The sequence below is a fragment of the Seriola lalandi genome, unplaced genomic scaffold, assembly GCF_002814215.2.
Source record: "Seriola lalandi dorsalis isolate HSWRI2012SDOR001 ecotype SW California unplaced genomic scaffold, Sedor1 jcf7180002054471, whole genome shotgun sequence".
NCBI lineage: Eukaryota > Metazoa > Chordata > Actinopteri > Carangiformes > Carangidae > Seriola > Seriola lalandi.
Genome location: NW_019525024.1, coordinates 164,660 through 187,560, shown reverse-complemented (window position 1 = coordinate 187,560; position 22,901 = coordinate 164,660). Strand labels below are relative to the sequence as shown.

The 22,901-nt window shown below is 40.4% G+C and overlaps 3 protein-coding genes and 1 non-coding gene across 4 annotated transcripts; 2 read left to right on the top strand and 2 right to left on the bottom strand.

The window, feature by feature from the left end:
• Positions 1-2,440: 2,440 nt before the first annotated feature.
• On the bottom strand, positions 2,441-6,041 carry LOC111659032 (uncharacterized). The gene is made up of 3 exons (XM_023411846.2): positions 5,354-6,041; positions 4,575-4,904; positions 2,441-3,931 (listed from the first exon to the last, which is right to left on the bottom strand). Exons 1-3 carry the CDS (start codon positions 5,919-5,921, stop codon positions 3,327-3,329), a joined length of 1,503 nt encoding a protein of 500 aa, XP_023267614.1. The 5' UTR covers positions 5,922-6,041; the 3' UTR covers positions 2,441-3,326.
• Positions 6,042-8,536: 2,495 nt separating this feature from the next.
• avpi1 (arginine vasopressin induced 1) lies at positions 8,537-12,590 on the top strand. The gene is made up of 3 exons (XM_087175496.1): positions 8,537-8,906; positions 9,846-10,305; positions 10,916-12,590. The coding sequence occupies exons 2-3, from the start codon at positions 9,935-9,937 to the stop codon at positions 11,115-11,117; spliced, it is 573 nt and encodes a 190-aa protein (XP_087031622.1). The 5' UTR covers positions 8,537-8,906; positions 9,846-9,934; the 3' UTR covers positions 11,118-12,590.
• On the bottom strand, positions 12,189-19,188 carry pi4k2a (phosphatidylinositol 4-kinase type 2 alpha). The gene is made up of 9 exons (XM_087175495.1): positions 18,693-19,188; positions 16,652-16,852; positions 16,444-16,575; positions 15,439-15,596; positions 14,656-14,713; positions 14,414-14,513; positions 13,912-14,045; positions 13,643-13,702; positions 12,189-13,416 (listed from the first exon to the last, which is right to left on the bottom strand). The coding sequence occupies exons 1-9, from the start codon at positions 19,029-19,031 to the stop codon at positions 13,255-13,257; spliced, it is 1,344 nt and encodes a 447-aa protein (XP_087031621.1). The 5' UTR covers positions 19,032-19,188; the 3' UTR covers positions 12,189-13,254.
• Positions 19,189-21,493: 2,305 nt separating this feature from the next.
• On the top strand, positions 21,494-21,565 carry trnap-agg (transfer RNA proline (anticodon AGG)). The gene has a single exon. It is a non-coding gene; the product is annotated as a tRNA-Pro (tRNA).
• Positions 21,566-22,901: the final 1,336 nt, after the last annotated feature.

The following is a 22,901-nucleotide window of genomic DNA, read 5'->3' as shown; positions in this document are numbered from 1 at the left end:
CACACACACACACACTAGAAACATGTATTATGTTTGGGGTTTTTTTCTTTGTGCATAATCAGAATAAACATGTAAATTAATAATGTTCGTAAATTATGATAATAGCAATTTTTGCCCCTCTCTCTTGACCACACAAACACACACAAACACACACACACACACACACACACACACACACACACACACACACACACTGCCTCTTTTTCCTTATTAACACGTCCAATCAAACTACTATGTCAACAGACAGGTATGGGACGTGACTATCCACTGGGACACCTGGATGATTCAATTAAGCCTTAATGAAACTCTTTAGCAGCTGCAGCAAGTTCACAGGCACCTCATCATTTATACGGCATCATACCACAGTAACAGGCTCTTTGAGCAGATACGAGAAGATGCAATGTGCCTTCTTCTACACACCAATGCAAACACGTAGGGTGCATGTGCTTGAAGGAGCATTTCAGTGAGGCAGGAAGTTAGAGCAACAAGTTAGTAAATCCATATTCTGTCATTGTCTGAATGTATTTAACTGAATATTATTTTTGCTTGTCGCAGTAAATCAAACTGGTTATTATGTGGATGGGAGAAAGTTGTCTGTACTGATTTCAGGAACTAGTGTTTGTGACTGTCAGTAATCTCTTGTGAGCTACAACTACCACACTGGCTAGTTCAAGCATTCTGAATTTTCTGTGACATGATATCTGGTTTGGTGTTGAACATGCAGTACCTTGTACAGATCAGTTACTGTCACTTATTAGTAATAAGTGCAAATGACACCCTACACCTGAACATTACCATAATGTAATATTAACCTTTCCTAACCTTAATTATTCCCATTACAATATTGTTGTTGGTGTTTATTATGACCTCTTACATTACATGGGCTTATTTAGTTATGTCTATGATATGGTCTCTGTTGCCCTCTACTGGCAATCTGAATGTCCCCCAGTCATCTCCCCTCAACTGATTCATGAGATGTGCATTTGAAAAGGCAGATCATCTCTTATTCACTGTGGGAATCTGCACTTGTCTATGTTTTTCAAAAGAGTTCTCAAACACGGTTGCTGTCTGACACTGAACACTCACTAGGCATTGAACTGACTCCTTGAGGTGGACTGGGATTCTGCAGAGGCTACAGCTGATCTGATAGCATCTTCTGGTGTCAGTGACTTGAGTAAATTTGCTTTACTTTCCCCTCGTCTACCTACATCAAACATTAATATTAGACTTCACCCTACAGGCTTCCATGGTCATTGAAAAAACTACATTGAAAGCGGTGGCTCATGGAACATCTAATGTGGAGTGCACATTCAAACACAGGATCCAGGAGCCGTTGTAATGATTTATTTCCATAGTTCAGGATCAGGTCTTTGGTTTATATGATGAATGGATGGATGGATAGATGGATGATTTTCTCTACATGAGACCAAATGCATAAAGACAAAAATAAATACAATTATATCAACTTTAAATTTCAGCACAAAAAATGATAAACTAAAGTAAATTAAGCTGATGTTATACTTACATTATTCATGCATCCACTATCTCTTCACTTTCTGGCATCAAAACAAAGGAATCTAATTAAACATAATACAAAAAAACATTCAAAACCAGGCAATAATAAAAGGCTAATCAAATAATTCGAATAACAAGGTTTGAAAAGTCCATATGATAAGTTCAACTCACAGGTTCCCGGTTGTCTTTATTCTCCTGGTTTGGATGGAAAGGGCCTTCATACAGAGGGGTGTGGTTATTGAGATGATGGGTAATTTGCTAATTTGCAGGCAGGTATTAGACTTGTGATTTAACAGCCGCCCCATCAAATGGCACATTTACCTCTTTTATATTTTGATCGTCCATTTGCCAATTGTTCCGTACCTGTAGGTTGGGGAGGTAGTTTCTAATAAATGACAACCAAAACTGATCAACTAGTACCCGACTATGCTTACACCATTTTCATCCCAGTAAGTTGGTGTCTGCATAGACCGCCTGTGGAAGAGAAGCATCTCGCCGCCCCATTAGGAGGAGGTTTGGGGTAACAGGAACAGGGGGTGCTATGTCAAAAGATGCATTTCCAATTGGCTTGGAATTTAAGATTCCCTCTACTTCCACAAGTACAGTATGCAACACTTCCTCAGAAAAGCTTTGGCTCCCCACTGTCAACCTGAGCGCAGCTTTAATAATTTAATTTACAGATTGGTGGGGTTACATAACCTCTGGGTGTGGTTATTGAGATGATAGGTAATTTGCAAGCAGGACTTGTGATTTCATATATACATTGGTACAGTACAACAAAACATATGTCCTCTTAACTTTCGGAGCAATTTCCATACATTTATTACTGCGATTACACTATTATCCACACACTGCATCCAAAATAAGGTGCTTATTTGGATAAATGAAGCACATAGATAAAAAATTGGAAAAAACAAGATTACCATTAATAGGAAACAACTGGCTTAGCCAGTGATTTTCTTTAATAACCAACATAAAAAAAAGCATTCAGAATAACACTGAAAGCTTCCACACACATTGCATTTCAATAAGTAATACTGAGCCATCATACACATGTACAGTATTGCAGCTAAATAGCTGACTGAGTGATCACATAGCTACAGTATCTATATTTCTTTCTTTCTACTTTGCCCTTTTCTACCAATGAGAAGACATTGATTTACAAAACACCATCATTAAAATAAAACTCAATTTATTTCATTGACATAATAGTTTATGGTTTGACACATACCACCTCAGTATGATGTACCAGAGAAGTTGCAAATAACTTGCTGCGATGCTGCTTCCTGGGTGAGAGATTTTAAAAACAATACCTGCAATCTCAAAGGGAAGATCTGACAAAAAATGTGATAACAGCGCAGACAGGCAGGAGAGACGCTGTTATGAAACTGTCACCTATCAGTAGGTGTGATCCTTCTCTGAAATGTTGATAATGCATTACTGTGTTAATGAAACCTGGGGAATGTTGTTTGCACTTTGCTCATTTTTATACCGGATGTGTTGACCTATAATTCAAAAGACTATAAAATGCTACTTATTTTTTTCTGTTTATAGCTTATAAAGCACAATGCTCAAGGCCCTTACAGGCTATTAGTTGTACATAAGGGATACATCATGTCCATCCTGAGAATTTTAGACAGCTTCAGGACTCGCAGCCTATAAAAACCTGCAAAAATGTTTAAACATTGAAAAGTTACATTTTAAAAGTATTCTAAAGTATTAAAGTATTTCACAAGTATTTAATAAAATCAGCTGCTTATATCTCACATAAAAAACTGGTCCTGTGGACCTTAACGCTGTTGAGTTCCACTTTACTGTAGCTGCTCTTTGTGTGAACGCTGGTGGAATTTAAGCCCCCCACAATTTCTGAACGACTTCCCACACTGTCCACAGATGTAAGGTTTCTCTCCGGTGTGGATTCGGATGTGCCTGGTTAAAGCACCAGAGTGACGGAAACATTTGGAGCACACCGAGCAGGTGTACGGTCTCTCTCCTGTGTGTATGCGAAGGTGGGTCTTGAGGTTCTCCATGCGGTTGAACTCTCGGTTGCACACCGTGCAACGGAAGGGGCTGCAGCCGGGTGGGTATAGCTGCAGTCTGGTCCTCTTCCCTCCCACTACAGGCTGCTGACAACGCTGCTGGAGCTTCTGCGGACACTGGCTGTAGTGCCGTCGCAGTAAGCTGGGCTGGTGGAAGGTCTGACTGCAGGACTTGCAGGTGTAGACATTGGTGATGGTGTGGCCGAGGTTGCGGCTGCCCCGCATATGAACTCCAGAAATCTGTGGAGGGGCTTCTGGGATGGGAGCCGGTTCTGCCAGCTGGAAGATGGGGAACTCTGAAGACAGAGATGGAAGATCTGTGGGTGGTGGAAGGTCTGTGGGTGGTGGAAGGTCTGTAGTCATGTTTGGAGGATGAGCTGTAGAAAAATACCACATGTGGGTTGTTAAACTGTAAGAAAATTAAAAACTTTTTCACCTTAATGCCATTCAAAAACAGATTATGTAGCTGCAGAGTTTGGATTTTTGCATGTAGTAAATCTGTATTTAGCCATACTGGCCATCGTATTTATTCAAAGCAAGTTTTTCAAATGCTGAGGATGCATTGATGTTTAGCATCCATATTGGAAGTAGAGATGCTCAACACTGGTACCATCCCCTGAATACGTCAAGATGACAGTTTGACCAGCACATATATACGATGCAGTGCAGCCGTTTACCAATAGGTTGTACAACTGATCACTACAAAGGTGGGAAGTCCTTAACCTGAACCGAGTCAAAAAACCTAACCATAATATAATTTCAAACAAATTTATTCCATTTAGTTTAGTGTTTAGTTTGATGAGCTGCAGTAGTGTTCACACTAACATAATTACATAATCACTTTTATTTTCATTGTCTAAATGCTGTTTCAAACAGACTTTATTTCAGTCTGACTTGGGGAAACACTCAGTACATAGAATTCAAAGATACTGAATATCATTGATATATTAACCACATTTTGATTTGTTGCACCAGACACATTTTATGATCATTTGAGTCATTCACTGTGTTCTTTCTTACCCTGAACCAGGCTGGTGCTGGACAGCTGGGTGTTTGAGTCTTGGCTCCGAGTATCCAGAACTTCCGTTTCCCACTCCTCCAACATTTTGGACTGGACCGCCGACATACAGTCCAGGCTATAATCCTCTACTTTGATCGAGTCTAAACACCAAGCTGAGGCATCTCTCTCCTCATCTTCTGGCATCTCCTGCTTCACTGTAACCTGCTCCAAAGTGGACTCAGTGTTGGGAAGTGGTGCTGACTGGTGGCCTTGAGCTGTTGAGTCCTGACATGGCTGGTTAATGTTTTCTAGCTTCACCACACATACACGGGAAATCTCTTTGGTGACTTCTGTGAGCAAAAAGATGCACACCTTGAGTGAGGTAACACTAAACATTTCACATATTTCTGGAACAGACTAAAATACATGCACAATTTAATTTCTCAAGTATTCATTTATGAATAACAAATACTTGAGTACAGTCATTTCACTTTTCAAAACTGAACCATACATTAAAATGAACCATTATATTCAGTAATGAGTGTGCATCAAGAGATGATTGCTCTTCAGCAATCGAGACTGTAAAACATGCAGAACTAACAAGTGTGTCACTATAAAGTTTAGCACTTATGTGTCTGTGAAATGTGTGGAAACAGTCAGTACAATATATGACTACTCCAGCTGTTTCCATGCAGTTTCCGTGCGGACCTACCCTTTGAGCCACACGTATTGAATTCCACCTTATATTAGCCGACAGCAGGAAAGCCACCAAACAAAAACAAAAAAAATAAACTTATACCTTTAATGCATCCATTAATTCGTCCTTCCTCTGGATGTGAAGCAGCATCACTGACAGTCTGTGTCTTACCACCATCGCCTGATCTCTGCTCGTCATGTCTGCTCACGTGTTTATCTTGGGGGTGAGCAGGCTGCTGTGCACTGCCAGCAGGAGGTGCGTCACCTCTGAGCCTTCGGCAACTACGCATGTTGCCCACTTCGGGTTCGGGGCTTATTTGATTGCAAGTAGGATGAAGCAGCTGATCTGCATGCTTTGCGGTACTGAAGAGCTGCTTTGAAGCAGGAGGAGGGCTTCCCCCGCTTTCCTTCACCCGCACAGAGTCCAACATAGCTTCAGCTCTCTGCAGTCTCTCTTTCAGGGATTCGTTCTCTCGTCGCATCTCTTCGTAGATGTCTCCTGCCGTCTGACCCACCAGTTTTTTCACATCTCGTATTGCGATCTCCACAGCCACTTCAAATGCTCCATGTATCGCTGCAACAAGCTCCTCTTGCAGACACCGCGAAGCCTCATCCCCGGCTGGTTTAGTCACAGACGTGCGTTTCGTCGTCCCAGTCAGCCGCGGCTTCATGGTGATTAAAGATTAAATAAGTAGTGTCGACATTAAAGAAAAAGGTTATTTCTCAGTCGTGAAAAATCGTCTGGCGAGGTGGCGTGTTTACAAGCAAAACGATAGGATGTACTTCCGCCGACAGCTTCTGCCATCTACTGATGTGAGGGCTAAACTGCATCGGTTAATAAAAATAAATAAATACAAATGTACAAAGAGAAATTGAAAAACTCGTTTATTATGTTAACAAAACGCACGAAAAATCCCCAAAGCTTCAGTTGACACCAGACTTATGGCTTTAACATGTACAGACAATGTCTGCAGGGCCTCATCCATCAGTCATCGGCTTTTATAATACTCCAAGTTCGCAAGTACCCAACCAGAAGGCCCGAGGACAGTCAGAGTCAGCACCGTCATCACAAACGCAGACTCCTGCAAGACAGCTATGTTAGCAACTTCAGTTTCCACATAAGCCACAAATTAGACAGGAACAACCTAAGCTTTAAACGTCCAGCCACTGACAAAAATGAGAAACGAGACCGAACAGAGCGCGTTTGTAAACTTACCGCCACTCCAACGTTATTTTTAGGTGGTTTGCCGTGGATATAACTTGCTTTTTGTTGAATCATTGTACCTGCTCTCGGGGCAAAAGCCCTTTGAGACCTGAGCAGCCCAGCAAACAGTGTTACACACATGTTAAGCTATGAAGAAACCGCCTGTATCACCCTCTGAAAGAAGAGAAATGACCGTCGGTGGCTTCGGGGAGGAAGCGCCCTTAAGAGTAGCTGTACTATTACACACCTGCTAATTGGGATGGTTTTAATTAGGTTGCCTTCAGGCGCTATAGGAAAAAAACAACATAGCTTTAATGAGTTCAAGGTCCAGGTCTCAAGTTCTGGGTGACTGTTCTTCTCAAGCATTTTATTTGAGATAAATATTTTATAGTTTCTTGTTAGTGAAGTCAGGGAAAGAGGTTATAGAGTAGTTCATGTCTTCACTTCCTTTGAGTCAAGTTGTAACATCTCAAACATCTGGATCTGCATGTATAAACTTGTAGGCTATATATGATGATATGACATAGTTAAGTAAAGGAAAATGAGGAAAATAATTACTGCTGCTTATTTATAGCTGAAAACTGTTTTAACCGCGTCATATTCACAGTCCTTGCTGTCAAGAGCACAGAGAGAGCTCTAAATTAATTTTATTAAAGAAAAAAAAGACTATGTTCAATCCTATTCAATCATCAATCATTTTTATTAATTAAAATAAAAGTAAATACACACCAGTATAGCAACCTTCCTCTATCAAAATGTGATGAATTTTCCTTTTATTGCATCATCCACAATAACTATGTGTATAATCTACATTCAGCCTTTGGGCTGCAGAGTGTGAATACCTAAAAAAATTGAACACGTGGGTCCTGACCCTGCCACAGATGGTAGGAAAATGGCGCCGCTTAGTGGCCAGTCATACCCGATTCATACCTGTTTGAATCTCCATTTAACATTTATATATGTACATCAACAACAGAGAGAAGATCGACTAATTTAGTTTTAATTCAACAGAAATCTATAAAAAACAATTAACATAGGATGTGATGAAATGTGGTTCAACATGCTGTGAATAGCAGCAGCCTTTAGCTGCAATCCAATGTTTTAGTTCAGCTAGTTTAACTAAACTAACCTAAAGGTCAAACAGCATACTCACTATGTGAGACGACATACTCCACTTGAATGATTTCACTCTATTAATCTCATGTGTAACCACTTACAGCGTTGAAAGATACAGACATAAAGACAGACTGTCACAGTTAATTGAGCATTACTGGAATGCAGTTGAGGAGCTTGGCTTAGATGAAATAGAGCTGACTGAAGTCATGAGGGAAATTCTTCTGTATGCGCAAAGCACCAAACAAAAGGCAAAGCACATATGTAATGAGGTGTGTTCCAAGAAGATAGATTTTTGGCTCATTCTGAACTATAAATCATTTTTCAGCAGGATCCAGAGTTAAACCACTAAATGCCTCCAAGACCACTACTAGTAGTTACAGAGCAGATGATGTACAGACAATGGAAACTGTAAATAACACAGGCAGCAGTGTTTTTATTGGTACAAGAAATGCAGTTTTGTACAATATAGTACTGTGTGCTGTTAATTACTGCCCTGGTTTCCTCCAGCCTGTGTGGTATAACGCCATACAGTATAGCCTTTGCTGTCACCAGTATTGGGTTTGTGGACTGTGTCTTTGGTCATTTTGATTGTGCACGCTCAATTTGTGCTCCCACTGCAAATAAAGCTCCCTTTGGGATAATAAAGTTAAACAACCAGTTCATACAATGTCAGGTACATGATGTTGTTAAATAACACTCAGTATAAGAAAATATAGGCCAGTGGCATTACTACAGAAACACAAACACACAATAAATCTTAATATCCAGTGGTGGAAAGTAACATAATACATTTATTCCGGTTCATGTCTGAGGTAGGCTACTTATAATTAAAAAAATAATTATATAAATTGTATATAAATCCTTTTTTATTAGCTTATTTAATACTTCTACTCTACTACATTTCAGAGGAAAACGTTAGGAATTACTTTGTACTAACTGTATACATACTAAACAAGTTAGGGTGACAGTTTGCCCTGTATAGCTTGAAACCATAGTGAGAGTAGGCTACTCCTGTTTTAAATAGGCCTATGCAGGAGCCCTACTTCCCTCAAAGCCTTCTCTCCTCTGTTTATTTGGACTGTCTTTTTCTCTTTTTAATGCAGCCTGGCTCCTGTTGTGAGGCGAGCACCTCGGCACTGACGTCATTAATGGATTACTCTTTATTTATTCCTTTCCCCCACAGCTCCACGCGCGACTGACGTGCCTGTCAGAAGTGGGTCGGCTCAGCATTAGCGGGTGTGAAGGCTGTAGTCTGCATGCTGGTTCAGTAACAAGGTTGTTTGTCTGCCTGTAGTGCATGCTTGGAGTCTGTCTCATTCAAACTACAGTGGGTGAGGTAAGTATTCTCATTATAGCCAGTGTTTAACATAACTCTCAAGTTTTTCCTATGGTTTGGGCTAAACTTATTTTAGTTGTTATAGTAGACAACTGTTAACAATATCAGCCATGATTTTTTTTTAATGAAACTGATTTAATCAATGGCTTTTTGTGATAACATCACAGGGAAACAATCTGGTTTCTATGTATATTTTCAATATTGTGCAGTGTCTGTGTGTCCCAAAGGTCAGTTTTTCAAGAAATAGCCACCAACAGTTAGTGTAGTCTGTGGGATCGCTGTTTGCCAAGGAATCCCATCAATGGTCCTCTGAAAACATGGCTTATGAAGGGGTTTGGTAGAAGGATATGTGTGGTAGAATTTCTAGATACGGGAGGCTGGAACACTGTGTTTTAAAAATGAGCATCACCAGGTTTGGATGTGCCAGACTGTAATGACACAAGCATTAGTGTTGAGCTTAAGCTATAAGTCCATTAATTGATCAACAGAAAATCATTTGGCAGCTGTAATGAAAATCAAATTAAGGTCGCCGTAATGGCTAAAAAGCCAAAAGTGTAATGGCCTCTCAGATGGGAATATTTCTGGTTTTCTTTGTCAACTATGCTATTAAATTAAATGTCTTTGGCTTTTGCACTGTTGGTTGAACAATTTTTCACTGTTCTATGATGGACCAAATGATTATTGAAGAAAAGACCTGACAGATTAATTGCTACTGAAAATAATTGTTAGTTGGAACATGTGTGTCACTGTCTTTACACACTTAAGACCCATGAATAATGAGATAAGACTTCGTCACACAGGAAAGGGTGGCAGAGGCAACTAGGTTTTTTGGCTGCAGCTATGGAAATGTGGCTGCGGGGTGAGGCTTGAGCTTTGCTTTTAGCTGTGAACCCTTCAGTTTGACCTCTTTGGCCTCTTTCCTTTCTCTCTCCCTTTCAGCTTACCTTCCTGTCAGCCCTCCTACCTTCCCCCTTGATATTGTCCTCTTGTCCTTATCTCACCACCTGGAAGCTCTCCACCTGCACACCATGGCAGACACCCCAGCATCCACCTTCACTGAGGATGGTTTGCCTGTGCAATGGAAAGTTTCCAATCGACGCAGCAGGAAGACTGGATGCTCCAATATCTTTTCTGGGGTCAACCTGCACCAACTGCACAGGCTGTTCAGAACAGCAGGAGACAGAGACGCTGAACATCGGGCGAAGCTGGTGTGGCGAGGAATGGATGCAGATATTGACGGAGCAGAGGAGAAGGGGGAGGAGGAAGGGGAGGAGAGACAGGTTGAGGCAGGGCTCGCCCAGGCCATGGTGGGGCTCAGAGTCAGAACGAGGAATAAAGCAGGGATCAGAGTGGAAGGACACAGAGACCACAAGTGGCTCAGAGCATCAGGATATCTCAGGTAGGTGACAATGTCAAATGGCAAGAGGCCAGAAAAAAAGTAAAGAAAGAATGTGAAAAGAGATGACGAGTTAAAAAGTGAGAAATTCTCCTAATACTTGTTATGAGTAGCAAAGTAGTTCTCCATTCTCTCCTTACTTATTAATAATGAAAAATACTGTCATCAGTTGAACTTCTTGATGTTCAAGGCCCTATCCAACTTAGATCCAGACTCCATCTGCTGCATAAAATGCAGTGTGTAAATTGTCATGTGCCTAACAAACTCAGCATGACCTCACAAGACAGTGTCCTTTCTCTCTCTCTCTCTCTCTCTCTCTCTCACTCTCACACACACACACACACACACACACACACACACACACACACACACACACACACACACACACACACATTCCTCACTTAGATGAAATTAGATTTGTTGGAGGAGTAATGAAGTAACCACAGAATGGTAAAATGGGGGCAGGGCGGTGTGGTCATAACAAAATGGCGCACAGGGAGATTATTTTTTTAGCCATGCTATCAGTGTGTACTAGCAAGGCTACTACTTGTCTGGTATAATATATAGGCCTGTAATAATTTAACTAAACCTGTTTTACTTCTCTGTGTTCCAGGATTGAGGAGCCTTTGTCCAACTACACTGTTGAGGATGAGGAGGCCGACCCAGTGTCAAGTCCAGGAGAATTCCTGTTGCCCACTGAAGAGGACGTCCCAGAGAACCAAAATCCATTCAAACCCTCCTCATGGAGGTTGGGTGTGGCAAGGCAGGACAGTGCTAGGGACTCTGAACGCTACCTTCACCGCATCCTCCACTGAAAGCTAAATGGAGTTGGGAATAACACAGTGGTAGAAGATGCAAAGAAGTCAAGAAATACAGGACTGATTCTGAAAGGACACATTGTATTCCTACTTTTAGCACCTTCTGCTAACATGTACTTTACATGTTAGACCTCAGCACAAAGACATACCAGTGAACTCTGGTAAACCTGCTTGGGGATTAGTCCAACTATTATAAGTTATTCAAACGCAGGCATGTTGCCTGTAGATTAGAACAATCAACAGAATGAAACCAGTTGTGTTTTAACAGAAATGGGCTCGTGTCTAAGCCTGAAATGAAATTGCTGATATACATTATGAGTGCAATGCATTTTGAAAGCACAGCAGACAATGAACTTGCCACAGAGGTCATGGTATATTATCATGGTAAATAATATTGTAATGTTGCATTAATGTTTAAAGAGCACTTTAATGAGAGTATTTCTGGCCCGACATGTTATTACTTTTACTCAGTACTGAAACATCCAAATGAAGATGTCATCAGTCTTTTTAGGACAGTTGGGTGTAAATGAGTGGTAAACACAAAACTGATGTTACCAACTTTCAAGTTGATAAAGCAAACTTGTTAGCAAACAGTCGCTTATTTACACATCTAGCAAACTTGGAGCAACTTTAGCATTCAGTTGTTTTTCTGTCCACCTAGCGGTTTTAAGTCAGATATTCACTCTCTTTTAGCTGTTTTTGGTCTTTACAGACTCCTGAAGGAAATATTTGGTTCTTTAATGTTGCACTTTCTTCACCAGCTAGTTGCTTACTGTGTCCGCCTGCCATTTGGTGTTGAGCAGGAAGTGTAGTGAAAGCTTTTTCACTAAACAATGCTGATGAGAGCTGTGAGGGTGAACCATTGTTAATGTAACATTGTAACAAATATTGATTATAGCTGCTTATAGGGCAAGATTTGATTGACTGTAAGCACTGATTGTTGGACTATTATGAGCAGTATCCATGAACAGAATATAGTAAAGCATTTGAAGTCTGGTTGAATTTCTCACATTTGTGTGGTGTGACTGTCTGACGGTAAACTTTTCTCATTCACAAACACAAGTCATCTGTATTAATGGAATATGTTTTAATTATAATCTATCATTAAATATTACATACAAATTATACAGTGCATTGTCACAATACATTTCATGTCAGTTCAGTACAGCAGGAAGTTACTTCGATGTTTACTTAGGTCCACCCCACGAGCCATAAAGTTAACAGAAATCAACATGGCTGAGACAAACAGGAGCTTGTGCACTGGGAATAACCCCCCCCCCCCCCCCCCCGCCTGCTTGGGGACAAGATAATTTTGTCTTCTTCACCAATGATTTAACTCATTAGTGCGAGGGGACAAATTAGGCGATCATACTAATCTCAGTTTAACAGTTTGTTTTTTTAACCCCAAAAGTGCCTCAACATCACCCCAGATGACTTGCACATCCTAATCTAAACAGTTAGGAGCAACAAGTAACTGTGAAACCAGTTCACGTGGCTTGTGTTCACTGTGTAAAGACACTCATGAGTTTCCCAGTTCCTGAATCTTTAAGACTTTATCACAATGAACACTTCTCTTGTTTGTTAAAAATGACAACACTGATCTTCACTAGTGGCTTTGATGCTTTCACCCCGTGTTTTTAACTGCATGCGAGGAAATATGCAGGTGAATATTAAAAAGGCAGACTGGTATGAAGAAAAAAAAAAAAAATACATGGAATGCAACACCTCCCATCCAAAAACAAAAGTATGAGAGGTTTTGGACTGGTGTGCATGTGTGTGAGCAAACATTATGTGCACCCAGGAGTCCAACAGAAATCTCTCCTCTCGCAGGAAGGTACAGAACCGTCACCATTTAGGCGTTAATTCTTCAGCGACATCCAAACAAGGCACAGAGGCAAACAGGGAAGATACGTTGTGAAATTCTTCCTCTTTTGGCCTCATCTCTCCACCCATTCACCCACTCTCTGTAACCAAAATATCCATAAGGAGAGGGGGAATGGGGTGATGATAATATCCATTTTCAGGGCGAAATCCGGCACTCTCAGATTCTGCCCTCTCTTCCAACCGCACAGCTCACTCCTTTACCCACTCCGGCTTCCTGCTGTTCCTCCTTCAACTCTTGGCTGCTCCGCTCCTACCACCAGGTGAAGAACGGTCTTCTGCTCTGGAAACTCTGTGTGTAGGACTCACTGTTGGCTCTCTGAGGCGCTCTGGCTGTCTCGACGATCACTGGGGGCATCTGGACCAACTGGAGGGGCGTTTTACCATCCTTTAGGGCTTGGCACAGGTTCAAGATCTTAGTAAGAAAAAGGAGACAGAAAAAGTATGTAAAAGCAAAAAAACTTGTGGTGACTTAATGCTTTAAAACAAACAGTCATCCAAGAAGGAACCGTTAGTTTTATGTCAAACGGCTGAAAAAGATGTTGTAGAAACATTTTTTTCTTCAGGAGTATGACTTTGCATATTTTGCTTCAGTTTTTTTTCTAGATAAATGTTTCTAGAAAAGAGAGGAGAAAACTCACCTGCCCCCTCATTACGGCTACTTGTCTGTGAAACTGTCCTCTGTCAAAACCGGGGTCTTTCTGCCAGAAACAATAGATAAGACAAGCATGTTTATACATAACATTTACAGCCACAGAACTGAGTCATCCTCCTCTCCATCTTTCATTTCCCCTTATTTCAATGCCTGCTTCCATTTCTCAGCCAGATTCTCAAACTCCTCTCGCCCACATCAATCCTCACCATTCTCCACATACATACTACTGAATACTTAATCCAAGTCCCTCCTCACCTTGAATAGTTCATAGAGGTCCTCTTCCAGGTCCTTGATGAAATTTGGGTCAGAGAGTTTGGGCAGGACCAGCTCTCTGATTTCCTGGGAGAAAGGGACTTTTGCCTGGGACAGCCACGCCCAGTAGAAGGGGTCTGACGATTGGACAAATAAACTGTGATTTAACAATTATATACACTTTGTGTAAAGAAGAAAGTTAATAATACAGTGACAGCAAAGATGATCTTTTTTTAGTTTTTTATGGAAAAAATACCTTTAAAGAAAATTAAAGTGCACATGAAAATGGGGCGAAAAGAACATTGAGAACACTTCAGATATATAAATATAAGTAATAGATAAATAGAGATAGATATAAAAGATACAGGATAAATGTAACAGGGATAAAGCAACTTTCACTGAACACACTGTTGAAAAGAGAGAAGCAATTTCTTCAAAAGCATGGATTACATCCTGCTGAGGGTGAGAAGTGATTGGTTAAAACAATGTCAGTGTAGGTGCTTACAGGCTCTCCAGGAGTCGGGGTGTTTGAGGGGGAAGGCGAGGCCGTTGTCTATAGCTGCCAGCTTAATGATGGGATCCTTTACTACCACCCAGTCTGTGTCCTGCAGAGAGGGCGTGAGGGTACAGGTGGAATTCAATTTTAATCCTTCATTTAAAAAAAGACATACCATAGCATCACAATTTCAAAATGACATGTTTACAGTTACAGATTTTTTACAGCGTGCAGGTGTAAAAAATCCTCACCCTGTTCCCAACAGGGTCCATTGGACAGTCGTACTTGAGCAGCCAGTTGTCATTTCCCCTGTCTGCAACAACAAATAATGGATTCAAATTGAGCCTGCAATATCACTTTCTTTCAGCAGGATGCATTCAAGACTGTCACTGAACAACATCTTTATTCAGTGGTGGATAAAGTATTGAGTATTATCTTTTACTTTAAGAAAAAGTAGCAATACTACAATATAAAAGCATGTAAACAGTATGTATTGTCAGCAAAATAAAAGTATTTAAAAAAAAGTAAAAGTAAAATTACTCCTTAAGGGCAGGATGAGTCCCTGTCACATGATACTTATTATAGGATTATTAATAATTATAATCATGTAAGAAGCATATCAATATTGCAGCCGGATATTAGCCAGATGTGAAATATTGTTTCTTTGTCTTATTTTTACTTTAAGTTACCTCCATTCAGTCACGGTAAGCTGCTGACATGATTTTTTAGTGCTTTTAATGTTGCATTATTTCTCCAATGTATCCCTACTTTTTATTTTTGGGTAGTTCAAAAACAATGTATGATATTTTTTTAAATGTTAATATGTTTTGTATGTAAAATCTTGAGCTGAACTGTCAGATAAATGTGTTAAGTGTTAAGCATCTGAAAATGGAAACACTCAAGTAAAGTAAAGTAACCCAAAATCACCCTTAAGTACAGTACTTGAGTAAATATACTAAATTACTTTTAACCACTGATCTGACAAGACCTATAAATTCAAATAAAGAGTTATCTTGGCTGAGGACTGTGACCACATGCCTGTGTTCCTGATGATGTAATCAAGGACTACGAGCCGCTCAAACTGCAGCTGGAGCTGACGATTAGTGTTTTCAGGCAAAGGCTCAGCTTCGAACCTCCGCAGCCAGAAATCTGCATCCTTGTATCCATCAACAAAGAGCTGGAAGGAACCAACCTGGTGGAAGTGAAGCAGAACGGGGTGTTTCTGTTACACACAGTACATCTATGCCCTGGATTTTCGGTTTCATTTTTTTTTTTTTTTACACCGTGATGCCAATTTCAACAATCTGCTGAAGTGAGTTAAAAAGAAAGACAACTCATAAAACCCACACAAAATTATTTTTTCAAACTTTGCGGTGTACTTTTTTGATTGACAGGCCCAGAACAGCTACCGAATTGACCCTATGGCGAGACTGTTTTCTCAACTGTTGTTTCCAACATCAGGAATAGACTTTGAACCTTGGCGTATTTTTGGTATTCATGTCAATCACAGACCAAACATAGATATTGTGACGGCACATCTGTGTATATCCAGTGCAGCTAGAATGGCACAGGGGCGTCATGTGGCGTAGTGGTCTAAGCAGGCGCCCCGTGTGTAGAGGTTACAGTCCTCGCTGCAGTCGGCCCTGGTTCGAGTCCCGCATCGGACGGCCCTTGCTACATGTCATTCCCCCTCTCCCTGCCTCCCCATTTCCTGTCTCTCTCTACTATCCTGTCCAAAAAAGGCACAAAAGCCCAAAAAATATACTTAAAAAAGAATGGCATTTGATACTAGAAATTAATCAATTACAATTAATGCCATTTATAGGCAACAAGTTTATACCTTTTCTCAGGCATTCTTGAAAGTCATTAAGGGAAAAAGAAAGGAAATGACTAAGTGAAGTCAAAACAGACAAGCCACATAACTAATAACATCCAACAGTTTTAATTTCAAGACTTTTAATGGTGAACTTTTCCTCTACCAGTCACTGTAAGGCATCACTGAATGAAATCACTTATGTAATAACGGTTTGTTAGATTACCTTTGGTGGCAGTCCAATCCTGTGGAAGCGCTGCCCCACTTTAGGCACCTTCTCCAGGGCTAGCCTTTTGCCTCGAGACTTAACCCTGTCTATGGCACTGTAGTTAAATGTTTCACTAGCCAGGTACACCACCTAAAGGGCAGAAGATGCATTAGGAGAGGGAAAATGTGCTCTTGTAATGTTGTGGAACTACTGTGCATGTCTATACCTTGGTCCTAGGAACTATGTTGAGCTCCAGTTTCTGATCGACCAGGCTGGCCCCGGCCTCTGAGAGGTAACCCTGGTTCAGGACCAAACAGTCGCGGCCAAAACAGCAGGGGCAACAAAGTTTCTGGAGCCACTTAGTCCACTTGGGGTTCAGCTGGCCATAAGGCTCTTCATTTTTGGGTTTGAACACGCCGATAATCTTCTGCGGACAGAGAATATGTGAGGAAAATGAGAATGAAATGCAAATAAAGAGGTTCAGACTTGGAACATTTAGGAATGGAAATTAAAGAAGCCATGTTTCTTTGTGTATGAGACGATTAAATATTTACATTAAAGGACAATATTTCATCTTTTAAACTTGAACCTGTGAAAACTTGTTACTATTGAACTCCACTGTAACTGACATTAGCGGAGGCTGTCCACAGCCACTGTGCTATGCAGAAAATGAAACACCAGACTTTCTTTAGGGCCTAAAGGTGATAAGTGTTTGATAAGCAATCGACAAATTTGGGAGCAGTGTCACTTTGGAGTTGTATGCAGACATCACATGTTGCATTACGCAAGTATGAGACACATACGCCGATTACAACATGAAACTTGGTCATAGAAGAGAATTATATCCTCGCACAGAGAGCTAGCACATGACTACTAAGCACACTGGTGACTAAGTAAAGAAACTGGAGAGGTGGTGGAGGCAAGGGGGGCAGGTCACTGGATAAAAAGCTCACACAATGAGCCTAGAATACTCATTTCTGTTTTGTAAGCTTTTAATGAGTGGAGAAAGTGGCACATAAAAGACCTGGATTATGTTGTTTCTAACAGATTGAGAACACAAGTGAAATGAGTGAGGATCCAGCCACAGAGTCCACAAGCACACTTCTCTTTTTTTTTTTTTTTAAACGGGGATTGAACACAACACACACAGTTGACAGGGAGATGGTGGTAGGAGAGTGTCCGTGAGTTTCTCAAGACTTTTAAAAAACCCCAAAACAAAACAAAAAAAACAGGAAAACTAGGGGGAAACTACTTGAATTAACGGGTGGCAGAGTATGTTGTCTGGGACAGTGTGTTGTTGTTGACATCAGCATGACAGCTGGTCAGAGGTGGGGGTTCACTAACAGACTACTGCCTCAGCAGAAAGACCTGAAATGACCAACACTTGCCAGCAGAGCCGTAGTCATACTAACGGGGGAGCTAAGCAGCTGGATCAAGAAGTTAAAAAAATACTGAAATGTGAACGTAAATACTGATTATGTTTTCATATTATTCTTAAGAGCTTTGGTGTAATCCAGCAAATTTGACAAGTTGTCTACATATCTCTGATTGGAAGCATTTTGTCATACAATAAATACAGGAACAAGCTGACAGGAGTCTTCAACATGGCCAGTAAACTAATAAGAAAGCCACAAAAACAGTTAAGGAACTCTTTCGGGAACGCAGGGTGAGGAGGGAGGGTCTGTTCATCACCAGAAAAGCCTGTACCGCCTAAACGCTGACAGGTGCTACAGGATGACTTTGGCAACAAAGAATGTTTATAAGAATACATTTGTCCCACCAGCAATTGGTTTGCTCAATTCTTAGAGGCTTAGTTATATTTTGAATTGAGCTGTTTTTATTTAAACTTTGTGTATGGTCTCCCATTACTTGGTGTATTCATACTGAGACGGCTGTTGTTATGTGCTGTGCATGTATGTTTTTATGAACAGCACATAGGCCGAAGACAATTTTACACCTTGGTGGAGAATAAATGTGCCTTCTATTCCAAAAACATTGGATGTTTATTAGTTTGCACTTGGTTCGTGTTTTGTTTGCATGCCTTATAGCCTATTTGCCAAGTCATCACAGGCTAGTTGGAAGAGGCCTTTCCTAGAAGCGACAAACACTTTCATCAAAGCACTCTTGCATTCATTCAGTCTCCAGTCAGTGCATCACACACAACACTTCAGATTTCACGGATCAGTCAACATCCAACAAAAGGGGCCGGTAGCATGGTAGAAACTGTAGGTAATCGGTAGATGTGAATTAGCAGCTGTTCTTCTTACCCCCTGTGAGTCTTTGACAAAATAGCTCCCACTTGATCCCTGGTAGATCCTCTCCGGGTAGATCCCCTCTTCTATGGCTCGCTCGGCCTTTCGGATGATCTCTCTGAACTCGGGATCCTCCGGGAACTCGTTCCTGTGCGGCTCCCGCGGCGAGCTCCCGCGGTCCCGGTCCAGCAGCGGCTGCCTCTCCCGGCTGCGCCCAGGACTCCCGGCCGGGATGCGCACCACGGAGCCCGGTGTGCCTCCAAATGCGCCCCGCGGGCTGGTGGGCTCTGTGGGACAGTAGCTGAAATCACCAGAGTCCCGTAGCGGAGAGACAAGCGGACTCGTCTCGTCCATGTCTTTGGGGGTGGGCAAAGAGTTTTTTAAACTCCCGAAGAAAGAGAAGAAAGAGAAGAGAGGACTAAACAGAAGAAGGAAAGAAAGTAGGACGGTTGTTTTGTTGACTAGTACTGACGCTGGCTAACAAGGAAACACAGGGGGAAAAAATCAGATGACTGTCAGCTTCCGGGAGGAGACGGGAGTGTTTTGATTTTTAACCAATCGGCGTTCAAATGGTGCTGCCAACAACTTAATATCCAGTGCTGATTGGTCGCAAATATTCCGCCCACGGAAGACACGTGAGAGCGTAGTTAAACATTGATACCTCATTGGCCACTGGGTCGCAGCAAAGCATCTGCCCGTCCGCCATATTGGAGCGGTCAAGACTCGCCGGTAAACAAATACAAGACTTCACTATGAGATCATCTGCCATTCGCTTAATTCTGAGCTGATTTGCATGACATTTGGTTTACTATAAACTTGAGAAATTGAACATGATGTGGAATTAAATTTAGTTAGTGGAGGAGGATCTAAAAAGCTATATTATATTATATTATATTATATTATATTATATTATATTATATTATATTATATTATATTATATTATATTATACTATACTATATTATATTATATTATATTATATTATATTATATTATATTATATAGATTTGATTAGATTGTATTATTATATTAGATTATTTTATTGTATCATTAGCCTCTTTTATTTCATTTGTACTGCATACTGGAGTAAACTTTACCCTGCCCACAGCATGAATGAGTCACCAAAAAAGTGCTCCTGGTGACATTGTCTCATGTCCTTGATGTTGACACAAATTTTAAAAAAACATCTTCCGAGGCAAATGACTCAATTGTATGTGACTGAGGGACGGCATGACATGATTATTGAAGTACGCATAGTGAATTTTGATAATCCCTACTATACTTATTGGGCACTTTACATTTACATATTGCATTTACATTTACTCATTTGGAAGTCACTTTTATCCAAAGTATGAGGGACAACACTAAAACTTCAATGCAGTAGGAGACCTTGTTGTAAGTACTAAGTTCTACATCTATTCAGTAAGTGCAATGAGATCAGGTAAAGAAGTGCACTGAAGGTGCATAGCAAGTGCTGGTTGGACATGTTAGAGGTGTTAGAAGGGGAGATTCTCCCGGAGGAGAAGAGTCTTCAAGAGTTTCTTGAAGTTAGAGAGGGACACCCTTGCTCTGTTAGCATTTGGTAGAACTGACATTGGCATTGTTGTCCAAAGACTTCTGATGGAACTGTTGACTGTAACACTATGTTTCGCACTAGAGGAGAAAAATTAACTGGGCTCATCCAGGATTTGAACCCAGGACCTCATTCACCCTAAGTCCTAAGCAAGAATCTTGAACAACACAACAAACCAGTCTGAGGCCTCATTTTTGTCACCACTTTGAGAGTCTAACATCAGACTTCTCACCTTCCAACACTCACCAATATGAATGTACATAGTGGCAATTTTGGTCATACACATCTCTCACACAGTCTACAAAAGTTGAGTGTCATAAAATCCACAGTGGTTAAATTAACCATTAAAGGTGTCTTTTTTTCAATTTTTCTTTTTTTTTGTGATTACTATTTCTTTTTCCTTTTTTTTTTTGCAGTTACTCTTACTGAAAAATAAAGTGCTGCTATAACCCATTTGTACCAAGCCTGCAAGGTCTCTGACATGGTCTACTCAAGCTTGACATTTTAGAAGTGAAACCAGAACCAGTGATTTTTATTAAGCAATTTTGGTTTAGTATTTCCTTTTTACTATAGCGCCCCATAGTGGCGAACCTGCATGAAACTGAATGAAAGTTTTATTTGTGCTCCAAGTTTGTACACAAGAGCCTAATTTGGTTGCAATTGGTTCAAGAGTTAGCCGGTTTAATTCATCCACAAAAGTTTGCTAGCTTGTCATGAAAAAATGATCTCTCGAATCACACATAGGTAGTTTTTGGGGTCATTCAGACATGATGTACCAGGTTTGATGAAGCTTGGATGAAAGATGCAGGATAAGGAGTCAGTCAGTATGACTAGCAAAAAAAAAAATGTGGAAATGTTTATGGTGTATATGGACGTGGCCTATATCAGTCACTTCAGCATTATCCATTGTAATTGTAAGCACTGGAAGTTTTCTTCAATGCCTCATGGTTGTGTGTTGGGGGAATGTTTTTTTCTCATTCCCTATGGAAAATCAATAAAAAACAATAATATAAAATCAAGCATCACAGAGAAGTCACAGCACCTAACTCATATCGTTTTAGTTTTGAAAGCATATTTCTGGCTGCACACTGCAAACAACTGTATCACATGAATATAGTAAGACCACCAGAGGGTGCTGTTCAGCTAGATGAAATATGGAGCCCTAACTTGCCACATCACCAGTTTGAAGAGTTCAATTGCAGGTCTTTGGGACAAAGAAATGCAGATGTTCACTCTGTCATGCATAGGCTCGTTGGTCTAGGGGTATGATTCTCGCTTAGGGTGCGAGAGGTCCCGGGTTCAAATCCCGGACGAGCCCTGCTTTTAGCTCCTCAGACAAGGCTGCAGGTTAAGAGTTTACACTTCAACAAATTATGATCACACTGATAGTATAATGAATACAGACACAAAACGTGAGGATGATGAGTTAAACTGAAAAACCAAGGGAATGGAGAAAGGAATATGACTAGTCCAAGGAAACAAAGGATGCAAAGAAAGAGATAATAGTTTTTCTGTTGTACTTACCTGCCCTTATGTAGGCTGTTTCAAATGGATTGTACAAATGTTATGGCCTCATTTCGTGTATACTGAACCGTCCTGAGACATCCCATTAGCTTGTCCAAGACAAACAAATGAAAAAGCAAAAGGCATTTTCTCATAGATTTAGAACATACACATGTACAAATGCAAAAAACAATGCAGACAGCAAATAACTGACCAGAAATAAACAACTGTAATTTTCAGGTGAATTAAAGTGATATGTTAGATAAAGTCACAAGTTGCATCCACATATATGTGGATGTCTCATCTGGATCATCAGCAGTCTGATCTCACACTTGCACCTACTTGTCATAAACATTTTGTGATCAGATCTGATTATATTCATAATCATAAGTTCTGTAAGTAGCAGTATTAACATAGTTTATTTCGTTAGTTGCCACTGGGAATTACTTTCTCTACTCACTATTACTTTCTCTTGACTTTCCTTTCCATGTTGCTTTCTGATTATATTAATTATACCACTGATGAGTTGGTAGGGCTACCATCTTCAGTGTATTTGTATTGTAGCAGTTGTTGTATATAGTATTTCAGACTTTGCGAAAACTATGTTGCCATGGTGATAAGCATGAAACCTGTAATAGGAGAAAATATATATGGTTATTTATAAGAAAAGTATGGACTACAATAACCCTTCACGACATTAGGATTTAGGAGACCAATAATATGAAAGTGACACACATTAACTGTGTGTTTTTTCATTTAAAAGAAATAGTAAAGAGTAAGGTTTAAATAAGTGAAAATGGAATAAAAACAAACATCTTAAAACTTCAGTCTGTCATGTCAGAGCAACCTGCCAGTGAACAAATGACACTAAATTTTTTTGACGACTTCACAATGAATTTCATAATTTGTCCATAACCACAAATTGTATTAATCTGTTTTGTTCAGTAATAATAGTGGATGACGTGAGACCCTAGATAACAGATATGTTCTGGGGCCATATGTTCCCAACTCCTTACACATGTTTTGCTCTGAAAATGCTGAATGGCAGACTTTGATTTCTTCCCCTCTTCAATGGAAGGTCAAAGGTCAGGGGCGGTAACATATGGAGCTATCTGAATTTAGCCTCATGCTCTAGCAACATTTCAACTGTG

Excerpts from the sequence above, each read along its gene's own strand:
- LOC111659032 (XM_023411846.2), bottom strand. The coding sequence starts at position 5,921 with ATGAAGCCGCGGCTGACTGGGACGACGAAACGCACGTCTGTGACTAAA. Across the intron at positions 4,905-5,353 it reads AATTAATGGATGCATTAAAG|AAGTCACCAAAGAGATTTCC; the intron begins GTATAAGTTTAT and ends TTTTGCTCACAG. Across the intron at positions 3,932-4,574 it reads CAGCACCAGCCTGGTTCAGG|CTCATCCTCCAAACATGACT; the intron begins GTAAGAAAGAAC and ends ATTTTTCTACAG.
- avpi1 (XM_087175496.1), top strand. The coding sequence starts at position 9,935 with ATGGCAGACACCCCAGCATCCACCTTCACTGAGGATGGTTTGCCTGTG. Across the intron at positions 10,306-10,915 it reads AGAGCATCAGGATATCTCAG|GATTGAGGAGCCTTTGTCCA; the intron begins GTAGGTGACAAT and ends TCTGTGTTCCAG.
- pi4k2a (XM_087175495.1), bottom strand. The coding sequence starts at position 19,031 with ATGGACGAGACGAGTCCGCTTGTCTCTCCGCTACGGGACTCTGGTGAT. Across the intron at positions 16,576-16,651 it reads ACATAGTTCCTAGGACCAAG|GTGGTGTACCTGGCTAGTGA; the intron begins GTATAGACATGC and ends TCTGCCCTTTAG. Across the intron at positions 13,417-13,642 it reads TAGCCGTAATGAGGGGGCAG|ATCTTGAACCTGTGCCAAGC; the intron begins GTGAGTTTTCTC and ends TTTCTTACTAAG.